Source organism: Pseudorasbora parva, chromosome 12 (genome assembly GCF_024679245.1).
Source record: "Pseudorasbora parva isolate DD20220531a chromosome 12, ASM2467924v1, whole genome shotgun sequence".
NCBI lineage: Eukaryota > Metazoa > Chordata > Actinopteri > Cypriniformes > Gobionidae > Pseudorasbora > Pseudorasbora parva.
This window is the reverse complement of record NC_090183.1, coordinates 35,283,029-35,296,260: the sequence shown is the minus strand read 5'-3', so window position 1 is coordinate 35,296,260 and position 13,232 is coordinate 35,283,029. Positions and strand designations below refer to the sequence as shown.

At 36.8% G+C, this 13,232-nt stretch overlaps 1 protein-coding gene across 1 annotated transcript; it reads left to right on the top strand.

Moving 5' to 3' along the window:
• The first annotated feature begins 7,906 nt into the window (after positions 1 to 7,906).
• Positions 7,907 to 11,921, top strand: zgc:158846 (uncharacterized protein LOC100009654 homolog). Its single transcript, XM_067458466.1, has 9 exons — positions 7,907 to 8,197; positions 9,230 to 9,438; positions 9,533 to 9,593; positions 9,907 to 10,002; positions 10,192 to 10,356; positions 10,515 to 10,640; positions 10,894 to 11,114; positions 11,212 to 11,258; positions 11,367 to 11,921. The coding sequence occupies exons 1-9, from the start codon at positions 7,919 to 7,921 to the stop codon at positions 11,633 to 11,635; spliced, it is 1,473 nt and encodes a 490-aa protein (XP_067314567.1). The 5' UTR covers positions 7,907 to 7,918; the 3' UTR covers positions 11,636 to 11,921.
• Positions 11,922 to 13,232: the final 1,311 nt, after the last annotated feature.

Genomic DNA, 13,232 nt, shown 5'->3' with positions numbered 1-13,232 from the left:
TGAATTAATTTATCATGGAATATTTCTCCTACTTGGATCCGAATGCTAATGCTAACTGGATCTGTCTGTGGCTATAGTACTTTCTCTGTCAAAAGTGCAATGTTCAGTGTCTTTGTTTGAAAGGGATGTCCATAGATTCCAGAGAGCTTTGGTTACCAGATGAGTCATCCATCCCATGATTTCCGAGAGCTCTGAATACGAATCACAAACTGCCCTACAGGGGAAAAGTGCATGGTTTGTTCAACCCTGTCTCCTTTCTCCTCACTTCTTCATGCTCCCTGCATGCTCTCCAACTAGAGCTCTTGCTCTATATGCACTGAAGTGCATTGTTGTTTTCAAGACCTTGAAAGACCCAAGTGTTTGTTTCAATCATACACATGACAACCATATGTGTGTGTTTTGTTGTACCAGTCTGTTTCCTAGCAACAGTTTCATTTCCTTTTTTGTGGCTACATCAGAAATCAACAGTAGTCATATTGAGGTGCATCACTTAAATCCGAAGGATAGAAAGCTGATCACGAGAAAGTCTGTTTACAGCCTTTTATCACTTCATTTTTGAATTATTTCCGGTTAGTAGTTTGGTGGATGTCACATGTCTGAAAAAAGATCTGCCTTGTGTTGATAAAATCTGTAGAGCACAGACAAGCCATCTTGGTTTACAAATGAAGAGTCTAATGAAAAGTTGGCAGCCACGGCTGGCAGAGAGCTAGCAGACAGAGTTAGAGAAAAAGAGTGCCAAAAAAGCAGGGAAACAGAGGGACAGTGAGTCACACTTCAGAGTGAAGGAATTTCACCACCCTGCCCCCTTTTTACAACATGTGACCACCCCCACTCCTAAACTCTTTTCTTTCTCTCTCACAAACAAACATGCACGCTTTATTTCTTATTTACAAGAATGCAATGTTCTAGGCTTATTATGAACAGGCTCAGATTTACATTATGTAAATCAGCTGTTTTTTTACTCAGAGTCCTGCTTTTAATGCATCTGACTCAGAAAGGGTGGAATCACATTTTTAGTTGAGTTGCACCCATTTCCAGATGCATGCAATGCAAACCGCATTCATTTGACGGGATGTAGCAGGAACAGAATAAATGTCCTCGGCAGTCACAGTAAACCTTTCATTACTCTTTTATGTTTGTCGGTTTTTATTCATATTTCCACCCAGTCACCCCCTGCTTTACCCGCTCATTTTCTGCAACTCAAACATCAAAAATGAATAATGGAAAGAACAATGGAAATAACAAGGAAAGGAAAAGCTGAATCCTTTAATAAGGGGAAAATGGAATCAATTGTTTTTTTGTTTTGTTTTTTCTTACTCATACTTTTATTTTGCAAGAATGCATTAAATTGATCTGTGAAAGAACATTTACAAATTCATAAAAAATAGGGCACAATGTAGGCCTACTGTATTAAATTTATTTTTTAAAGGTGTTTTACTAGTATTTTGAACTTTGTTGTGCTCTTTGTTAGGGTTAATGGAAATGTCCATAAAATAACTGGATGATGTCCTGGTAATTTTCTGCCAGTAGGCTTACATTATCTTTTTTTTTTTTTTTTTTTACACTGTGACACAAGACTGGAGCAATGACTGCTGTAAAATTCAGTTTTGCCATCATATGATTAAATTACACTTGAAATACATTCAAATAGAAATAATTAATTTTCAACTGTAATAACATTCACAATATTACTGTTTTATTTTTCTTCAGTAGGTTTAATCAGATAAATGCAGCCTTGGTGAGCATAAGAGAATTATTTCCCAAAACATTAGGTTCCCACATGACAGCAGTCAGACATATACACAACAATGCTGACCTTAATGATTAATAGGACAGAATATAAACTCTTTATAGAGGGAAAGAGTGGCATGAACAATGATAATGCTAATTATAGGCTAATTATAATCTCTGTTTGCATAAGAAAAGATGCTGTAGTATGATACTATTCATAAATGTGAACAGTGCACTCAATATACAAAATTAAAAGTGAATCTTTTATTTCAGCATAGTTGATATAAACACGTTGCGACATTAATTATATGTCACTGAGATTTTTTACTTCATGAGTCATCTTGTTGACTAAAGCAAAGATAGAAGGCTGTGAGATGATGTGTGATTGGTTCGGGTGAGGTAAAATGTTATGATGGATTAGTGGAACAGACACACCCTGTGACATTTACATTTATTTTCTCAGCAGATTAAGAAATAATTTAGTATAATTCAGTTGGTGAGAAAAGGCAAAAGAGGGAGACGATACAGGAAAATGACGTCCTGTCAACAGCACTGATTTCCACCTCAAGGGCGCACACAGACCAAAACCTAATCTCTTCTTCAAATTCATGGAATTCTTGTGTTGCTTGCAAAATATATTTGGTTTACACTTATTTTTGAATGGCTGAATGCTTTTTGCCTACTGAATAGCGTACTACTGTCTAAAAGGGTTGTTTAGACCTTGCTAATGCTAACCCTATTGACCTAAACCAGAAGTCCTTCAACTATCGATCTGCTGCTCGGTGTTCGGTGTAGACAAAATAGAATTCCAAACTCAGCCACTAGGGAGTGCTAAAATCAGCAAAATGCCACTAGTTTCCCGTTGACACATGCTTTTTCTCAGCTCTCAGTTCTGTCTCTTATGATTTGCTAGCTCAAACTCTTTCGCATTTGTATTCATCTTCAGAGCTTTCATTATGCTAATGCTGCTTGAAATGTCATCCAACATTACATATTTTCAGGTCGCTTGACATTTCTCAGTGTTTCTTTATTACTGTATTTCACTGTTTCGCAAATTTTCCCACTGTGTCATAGTGGCACATTGATGCGGTAGGATGTGTTAAAATTGGTCTTTGTCTAACGCTTAGACTAGGCTATTAACGCAACACCTAATTGTCTGGGTTCAGTCCCTCTACCTGAGTAGGCTATTGTTTATGTTGAAGCAGTTGAACAACTCCCTCCTTCAGTTCAGCACCTTGTACTTACAAAGAAGGCTTTCTCCTTCAGTGAAACATTTATCCTAAAGCAAACAGAAGTTCTGCTTTCCTTCACGTAGGTGTCACTCATGAGCCAATTGTTTCTTATCAGCGCTGTCAGATTTAGTCCCCATAGTATGGAGGTCGGACCAAACTAATTGATCAAAAATAAAAAAATAAATAAATTAATAAGTAAATTAATAAATAAATAAATATACAATGCAGAAAATAATAAATTAATGGAAAATCATACAAATTTTAATTTGATTTAAAAATGAATCATATTTATTTAATCAAGTCGTTAATTCTATTATTTATTTTCCTATTATCACATTTATTTATCTCTTTATTCATTTACATATGTGTATATTTATTTATTTACTTACTAATTGATTCATTAATTAATTTATTTTTCATTTCTGCAGGGTTGGTCCTCCATACTATGCCCCTCAAGGGAAATGTTGTGCAATCCTCTTTTTTAAAGGTCTGATTTAATGACGGACACCTGTTTTTTCCATCAGGACACCACACCTTTTTTTTCATATTACAGGAATACAGGTAGTGTGCATGAAGAGAAGGTTAAACCGCTGAATTACCAGAATTAGGTAATACTGCTAAAACAAATAAAATACAATTTTTTCAAATTCCTCAAGCCAGCAACAATAGGTCACCATAGGTTAGCTGCTGGTTTGGGCTTGTTTGTGGTCATATTACATTCTAACCCGAACAAAAGTAAAGGATTCAGCATGAGCATGAAGTGGTAGAAAGTGCTCAAGGAGATCTGTGTGTCATATGATTTTGTGACATATGAGGACACAAATGTATATAATGATTACAAGGAGAGGGTGGATTACATTGGCCATGTCCTCACTTTTCAAAATGCTTATAAATCATACAGGATAAGGTTTTTTTAGAAAGTAAAAATGCAGAAAGTTTCCTGTGATGGGTAGTTTTAGGGGCAGGTGCAGTGTAAGGGGATAGAAAATACCATTACGCCTATGGAATGTCCCCATATCACAGTCACAAAAACAAATGTGTGTTTAATCCACTGTAAAAAAAAAAAAAAAAAAAGTTGAGAAAACTTAAAAGTTTAAGGCAACCAGCTGCAGAACACTTTTGAGTGGATTTAATCCATTTGTTTGAGTTATCTCAACTTTTTTCATGTTAAATAGTTGAAAAAACTATTTAACTAAATTTGTCATACAAAACATAAGTTGGATTTTTTTACAGTGTGAGAGCTTGCGTTTTGATGTATATCTTCCTTTTTATTAGCATATCTATTCAGCTTTATCATCACAGGAATACATTCAATTTGAAATTATATTAAAATACAACAGGTATTTTAAATGAATAGTAAACAATATCACTCAATCTTATCGACGTCACTCTTTTGATATTTAATGTATATATTGTTAGCTATGTCAAGGGTATATCAAGTTTTCTCTCCATTTCCCCCTCCTGGTTTCTCTAGATTGTTGTGACTGTTGTTAGCTTGGCAGTTAGTCCCTGCTGGAATGCATAGCCTTGCATAGCAATTGTGCCGCCAATAACTTGCAATATTCCTGTACATTGCAATTGTAATATTTGTTAAATAAAATTTCATTTTGTATATGTCTAGACTGTAATGCCTTATCGCATATGGGATGCATACACATTATTTATTGAGTTCAGCTTGAGTTCCTCTTCAGAGTCTGTCTGACCGAAATATTGCAAGGAATATTGCAAAAGTGTAGCGAAAGTGTCATTGCACTTTTATATCTAATCATACAAACAAGTTGTCTGCTGTCTGTGCCGATATTAATAGTCTTCTAATGTCACGACAAGCCCCTCACAAGCACTGTACCAGGGCTGTCATTTTTCTCTCACCTAGAGAAAAGACAGCTAATATATATATATATATTTTTAATCATATGCTGACCTTTTTAATCACTTTTAGTCTGCATTAACCTGCATTAACAGAAGAGAACAACGTTTTTTCTTCAGTGGCATGTGACCTTCATGAAAAAGGGGAACAAAAGATGCCACACCATTTTTATGACAAAAGTACATAGACCTCTCCCATATAAATCAGACTCGGCAACAACCTGAACATGATACACCTACATATAAATCAAATATTGTCTTAAAATGCCATTACTTGGTTACCTTCGATGACTATAAATAAAGTTACCTATATGTCAACTAACTCTCATTAGATTATTAGGTGGTAAGGGTTAGAATAATGGGTTCAGGGTAGTAGAACAATTTGACATATAATTATAAAGTTATTTATAGTCATAGGGGGCCCATCAAAATCCCATCAGAAAAAGTGTTACACTTATTTAGACTTTTGATTCTTGTTTTATTGGACCTCTGGGAAGCTCTCATATTTAAAGGGAGAGTCCATCCACTATTATAATCATATAATCATTCACTGTTTGTTTGTTCATCGGCCAGAGGAGAACTCGCACCCCGACTGAGCCTGGTTTCTCCCAAGGTTTTCTTCTCCATTCTGGCCCTGAAGAAGTTTTGGTTACTTGCCACCATCGCCTTTGTCTTTTGGTTTGCTCAGTTGGGGACACCTACATTTCAACTATATATTAGTGATCTGCCCGTTTTGGCACTATATTAAAATTAGCTGGATAACATCACCATTTTCACCAGAGCGGCTGTACAGCAGAATCAAATTCTCTTGCATTATCTTCCTGTTAACACTGTGAAGCTGCTTTGAAACAACTGAACTTGTGAAAAGCGCTATATAAATAAAGGTGATTTGATTTGACTAACTCTGTCATCATTTACTCACCCTCATGTTTTTACAAATGCATGTTAATGCGTTTCTTTCTTCTGTTGAACACAAAAGATGATATTTAAAAGAATGCTGGTATCCAAACTGTTTTTTTTAGTCCCCATTAACTTTAATTATATTATTTGTACATTCTAAGGAACCAAAACTCCTTGGTTATTAAAATAGATTTGCTGTTTGGCATGAAGACAAAAGGTCAAACAGGTTTGGAATGGCATGAGTGTGAATAAATAAGAACTTTTCATTTTTGAGGTTGGACGCTCCCTTTAATAGCTGCTATTATCCAGTGACAGTAATCATGTCTTTCCTTCTGATTCATAATTTATAGATCTAGAAAAAAACTGTAAAGCTTATTAACATATTACATTTTAATGTAGTTTAATGTTTAAGTGCATGTCATTTCATTATTCATTTAAAATTAATTGTGACAAATCTTTATGCAAAAAAAATAAAGAAATAAAAAAACCTTTGTTAGTATTTCAAACATGTTTTCAAACAACTATTTGTTGCCTATATTTTTTAGAAAGTGTGTATTTTTATGTGCACTGTAAAATAAAAAATAAAAACTAAATGGTAAATGTAGACCTACTGGTAATTTTTTACCAGGGCATTAATTTTACAGAAATTTCTGTTAATTTACCCTTAAAACACAACCTAATGCAATGTATAATTCCAAATACAGGTAAAATACCTGTAAAAAATAAAATAAAATCATATTTATACAGTACATTGTGTCCTATTTTTACAGTGTGGAGGTTACTGTCAAAGGATTGGCTGCAATGTAATGACTGTAACTTAGTCAGAAATGCTCACCCAATATTTAAAAGTCTTGGGTTGTTTTCTTTACAAGTTGGATGGATCAGCCCATGATGACTTTTGCTGCGGAAAAGTACAACATACGGAGTGTTTGTATGGACGAAGCTATAAGAGTTTTGCAGTTGTAGATAATGGAGACAGGCTCAAGTCAGCAATTAAACTAAGAGGCAGGACATAGACCTAAAGTTGTCAAATTCATAGTTTTCAGTCACGTGAGTCACCGTCACGGAGCCCTGGAGGGAAAAGCAGCCATAGAACTGCAGCACAAGCCTGTCATTGTTCCTAGATATTGGCACTTGAGATCCATGCACACTTCAATCACTGAAAACAGTGGGACGTTTTTAAAAAGCTTCACGTGATAAACACTATAGGGTGAGTTGCACCAATAAGGATTAAATTAAGCAAAGTTTAATGCAAATCAAGGATTTGTTTATGGGTTTTTACTTTAAATCTTGTTTTCCAATTCACCACTTCATTTTAAAGGCAGATTAACCATGGAAAGACCTGAAACAATGTAGAAAGGACTGATCAGGATGAACCCACCTTTAAAGTGCCTTAATGTACAGTGAAATTAAAAGATTAAAATCAGTTTACACTTTTTTGATGATGCAGACTATATAGGGGAGTAAATGAGCCAAAAATATGAATGCAACACTTTTTCTTTGGTTTTCAATGAGACACATCTATCGAGAAACCTTGTTTTGTATTAATATTCTGTGTTCATTTGCTTGCCTACAGAGTATGCAACATCAATAAGGACAATCTTACTACAAACCTGGTAAAAATTACTGATGGGCAATGGAGGATAGCCTTGTTTTGCCCTCCAGTTGGGTGTTCCTATAGTGGTTTCATACATGAACACTGGTATACTCGTTATGCACACTTGTGAAATGTCTCTTTATTTTGTGCAATTAAGTTTTTTTATTTATTATTCTTAATAATTTATCATAATATTTCTGTCTGGTCTCTGATTAGCTGATTCTGGATCTACTGTTTCTGTGCTCTCATGTCACCAGGATGCAAATAAAAGTACATTTGCTTCATGGTTTCTTAGCACGTTCAGATTTCACAATAAAAAGTAATTATACTGTAAGTTTTGGAGTACTCTAAGCATTTCCCCTTTGCTCAGGGATCTAAATGAAGCAGTTAATGTATAACAGAATGATTGTTCTTTTGACGTTCAGACCCATAACTCGCCGTACATATCTTGAAAGTTGTTTCTTGACCAATAATCTGGCCTTGAGCCACTCCCTACGCTACATATAAGAGTTTGAGGGCACGTCTGTCATCCCACCGCTCCAACCCCTCAACTCTCTGTCTTCTCTAACCCTGACTGCAGTGTCGTCCAGAGATGCTAAACACGAAGAAAACCGTGAGGACTTTCAGCAGTCACTCCTCAGCAGGTGTGAGCAGAAACAGGCGGACCCCCCTCACCCGTTCAGGGATGATTTCCAGGGAAGGTTGGGGCTCCAGTCCAGTTATCTGTCCTCCAATTACAGCGGTAAAGGTCAATGAAAGTCTTCTGGCACCTCTGCAACTGGAGATTGACCCGAACATCCAGGCCATTAAGACTCAGGAGAAAGAGCAAATCAAGACGCTCAACAACCGATTTGCTTCATTCATTGACAAGGTAAATACGTCCTCCTTCATCTTGTCTTCTTTTGAACCTTTTGTGTTGACTTTTAATATTTTCAGAATACATCAGTAACAGTAGTCATATCAGTGTCATATTTTATCAGGACCGCCACTTAGCTAACTTACCTAAAGGGGCAATGTTCGTTCTCTGCCATAAACACACCTTTGTCTGTTTTTTTTCCTCCCGGGCAATATCAGTTTACTATCAGGCACAACGGCCGCTCCCTTACATGCCTTCTTTGAAAACACATACACCTATCTGTGCACACAACTATCTTTGAACTCATATAATCTGTTCAGTAAAGGACAGAGAGACATTTGCACTTATAGGCTGCATTTAAAAATTAATTTGAAACTCTGCAGGACTATTTAAAGGTTTAGATCACCCAAAATTGAAAATTATGTCATTAATTACTCATCCTCATGTTGTTCGACACCCGTAAGACCTCCGTTCATCTTCGGAACACAAATTAAGCTATTTTTGTTGAAATCCGATGGCTCAGAAAGGCCTTCATTGACACCAATGTCATTTCCTCTGTCTAGACCATAAAAGGTATAAAGACGTCGTTACAAAGCCCATCGGCTCTACAATAATTTTATGAAGCGACGAGAATAGATTTTGTGTGCAAAAAAAAAAAAACATTATATAACAACTATAGTGATGGCCGATTTCAAAACACATCTTCCTGAAGTCTCAGTGTATCGAATCATGATTCGGATCGCGTGTCAAACCGCCAAACTGCTGAAATCACGTGACTTTGGGGATCCGATACGCTGACTCACAATGCTCCGAAGTTTTACAAAACGGTGTTTTGAAATCGACCATCACTATATAAGTCGTTATTTAGGGGGATTTTTTGCTCGCAAAAACTATTATTGTAGAAACTTTACAAAAACGTTGCATTTTTCATCGAGTTTCAGTTTATCGCTCACAGCCTTGTTTTGATTTGTGTTAAATTCAACATACCAAGGCTTATACAAATTTGAATCTAAAATCTTGGAAAAAGTCTCTTCTTGTCTTCCCCAGGTATGCTTCCTGGAACAGCAGAACAAGATGCTGGAGACCAAGTGGAGTCTCCTACAGGAACAGACCAGCCGTCAGTCCAGCATTGATATTATGTTTGAGACCTACATTGCTAACCTTCGCAGACAGCTGGATGGTCTAGGTAATCAGAAGCTGCGTCTGGAGTCTGGCCTGCAGGACATGGCTGGCCAGGTAGAAGACTTCAAGAGCAAGTGAGAAGACATTTGCACGAATTTCATGTGTATTTGAACATTAAATTGTTTAAGGACGTTCCAAACAAACTTACTTTTGAACATTTCTCCTCAGGTATGAAGATGAAATTAACAAACGGAGTGAATCTGACAATGAATTTGTGCTGCTTAAAAAGGTCAGCACAAAATAAGTGCAAACAGATCAAAGACTTTTATCCCTGGTTTCATAAAGAAGACTAAAATGCATGTTTGAGCTGAAAGCAACTTGCACAGACATTGGCGGTGCGATTGTTTTGTCTCAAGATTTACATCACACCAGTAATGTTTTTTTCTAGGGCAAGTTTTTACAAGCTATAAATGCCCTAATCAAACTAAGACCTAGTCTAAGCCCTGTCTGTCAAACTGGGCCTTAAAACTTGACAACAACTTATAATTATCATAATTCTGTTATTAGAAATATATTTTGTTCTCTGTGTATGTTTGTGTTAGGACGCAGATGGTGCATACCTGAATAAAGTGGCGCTGGAAAGTAAATTGGATTGCATAACAGATGAGATAAACTTCCTTTGGAAGATTTACGAGACGGTACAATCACTCTCTTTACATTTCTAATAAATCTTTTCCTGGAGTCACATATTCACCTTTTAGATAGAATGTATTAAGTGAGCTTATAATGCTTCTGGAGAGTAAGAAATGTAAACCTTCAAAAAATAGTGGTAAACGGAGGCCTAAAAGGGCTTCAGAATGAATGTTTTCAGCAATCCATGTTTTAAGGAACTCCGTGAGCTCCAGACTCAGATCAAGGACACGTCAGTTGTCGTAGAGATGGACAACAGCAGAAATCTGGACATGGACGCCATTGTGGCTGAAGTTCGTGCTCAGTATGAGGACATTGCCAATCGTACCCGTGCTGAAGCAGAGAGCTGGTACAAACAGAAGGTGGCTTAACTTTCTTGCAATGTGTGTGTGTATGTCACAAATCACACAAACATGCTTATTTTATTGCATTGAATTATATGAGATTTTCTAAATATTTACTAATTAATTTGTGCTTTAGTGTCTGTACCTAAATGTTCATCTGTGCTATAAAATGTTAGTATGAAGAAATGCAGTTGACGGCAACCAAACACGGGGATGACCTTAAAAGCACAAGGGCTGAAATTGCAGAGTACAACCGAAGAATTGCACGTATACACTCAGAGATGGAACTTATTAAGGGGCAGGTAAGAACTCAAATCAGGGTCAAATGTCAAAAAATGGGGGGAAATGTCAGTAAACAATGCACAGCACACTTTGAGCTTGGTTATTTCTGGTGACATTTTTGACAAGAATAAAGCAAGCATTCTCTCAGTAAAGCTTGGTAAAGTGTATTATATGTGAGTTAATCTCAGATGATCTCAATTAATCCCAGTTGATCTTAAGTTTTGTATGTCAGAGTGTGGGAAGAATTTAATCTTTTATTTCCTCTTATTTTAGCATTCAAAGAATGAGTTGCAGATCAAAGAGGCAGAAGAACGTGGACAACTAGCTGTGAAAGATGCACAACTCCGTCTGCAGGAGCTGGAAGCAGCTCTTCTGAGAGCTAAACAGGATATGGCTCGACAGGTGCGAGAATACCAGTCATTGATGAACATCAAACTAGCTCTGGACATTGAGATCGCAACCTATCGGAAACTCCTGGAAGGAGAAGAGAGCAGGTGGGTGCAGCTTCATCAGTGCTTGTTTAATACTGAAACTTTAATAATAGTGAATCACCATGGACTCCGTCATGTACTTTTGTGTGTTCCTTCACAGGCACATTCATAGTTCATTCCAGAATTTCTCCATCTCTAGACCAAACTGTGAGTTTAATTAGGCACACAACACATTTATTTTTATATACATGTTTTAGAAGTATTTCACATCAGAATCTGAACAACTTTTGTGACAGTTTTATGTCCTTTTTTTAGCGTTGAACTACAACTTTGAAAGCAGCCACCTCTCATCCCGAAGTGCTGGGAAAAATGTTCATAACACAGGCTTGGTTAAGAAGGAAGTCATGATTGCTAAGGGTGACAGCGCTAGCAGCTTCACCAGCAGCACTGCCACCATTACCAAAAGCATAAAGACCACCATCCTCACAACTGAGGCTGGGAACACACTTGCAGCTATAGAGGGAACAGGAAGTGTGCAAGTGATGGATAAGTCTGCAAGTAATCTGGAGGATGTTTTTGAATGACAGACGAACAGATGGAAGGGTTGTCTTGTGTACAGGGCCCAGGATCAGATTTGTATAAGTTGGCCTCCATCCCCTCCCCTGGACTCCATTAGTATGTTGAGTTTAGTATATGTTGCTAAGGTGTGGTAGATCTAAATGAATTACAGTAATACAGTATAACATATTAAATATGTAGTATATTTAATGGCCCTACAATAAAATGTCTACGTCGCTCCCTATAAATAAAAATGATCTATTGTCTGTCAATATGAGCGCTATAATAAAAGTAGATACATAGTAGAAAGTAGAAACATCATTTATGCACGTTTATGTTTACTACTGAGGCTTATATTCAAATAAAGTGAACGCCGAAAAAAAAAAAAAAAAAAAAACATTAAACATTTTCAACCTTGCGTTTTGAAGTCTTTATGCTTTCTGTGAACTAAAAGGCCTACCTCTGATGCAGCAGAAACATACCTTCTGTTTCTGCTTGAAAAGCATTTTCTGGATCGAGATCTTTGTTGGTCCTGGTACAACATTTCAATCAACTGATTTGAAGGGAAAAGATTACAGTTTATGTCCAGTTATAGGCTTACAACCAGGGTTGGGTGCTTCTACATCACTGTTATTCACCTATCATTTCCCTTGGATTTTAGTAATAAATCATGAGTAGAGTTAAGTTTAGAGGTAGGAATTCTTTTTACGACAACATTTTCAGACAGGAATGTTGTTTCAGGATTAACAAAAAATGTTACTTGGCAAATTCATGGTGACACTGCTTGACAGCCAGTAATAAAGTAGAATAGAAATGAATTGGTCAAGATTCTATCCCTTCAATTCTTAATAGTTGTGCAACATAATAAAACTATTTTTTGGAGTCTTCACATTTCTGCTGTTGAGCGTTTTATGTTGAATTTGCCTGTTTGAAGGTGAACCTTGATGGCACTTCCATTATAAACCAGAGTGGTAGTCCACAGAGTTTTGAACTTTTTAAAATGTTTTAAGTTTAGTCTTCCCAGTATATTTAGGAACTTTAAAGGGCTACTTCAGTGATTAGTATATGGCTTTGTATCAGCAGAAACCCTGGATTATATTCAAATGATTTTGGTTACCCCCCTCATATCATAGATATCATAACATAGATTAATGCATTTTATTTCTGGAAAAATTCCTCAGATGACGCAAATTGACCATATTTGCCTCATCAGAGGAATTTTTGGCCAAAGGCTAAAGACTACAGCCAGCAGAGGGAGCCATTTCTGCATGTTTTCAACCCGTGCATGGGGGATGGGAGATCACACTCACAGCTCAGCTCGCAGCTGCAGGCATTCATGTAAACGGAGCTATGCTGCGCAATGTAAGTGTTTTAACATCTCAAATTAATTTCTATGAAAGTTAAGCTTCCAAATGCATGAACTAAATACGCGCCAGACTGAACACGCGTTGTGAATGTACGCCGTGAGCGCAGACACGATTACCTCAGCTCTCATCACGAGAGCTCATTCAGCTCATTCCTGATGGTAAATGTAATCTGACTCCTGCAGTTAGTGCTCTGACACTCGCGCGGCGACTCACTCATTATATTGACAGACACGTTCAGTTTTTAATCGTAGTGTCT

Bases quoted from the DNA above. Each gene is read 5' to 3' on its own strand.
- zgc:158846 (XM_067458466.1), top strand. From the start codon at position 7,919: ATGCTAAACACGAAGAAAACCGTGAGGACTTTCAGCAGTCACTCCTCA. The intron at 10,003-10,191 runs GTACAATCACTC...CCATGTTTTAAG, and splicing joins TTTGGAAGATTTACGAGACG to GAACTCCGTGAGCTCCAGAC. The intron at 11,259-11,366 runs GTGAGTTTAATT...TCCTTTTTTTAG, and splicing joins CTCCATCTCTAGACCAAACT to CGTTGAACTACAACTTTGAA.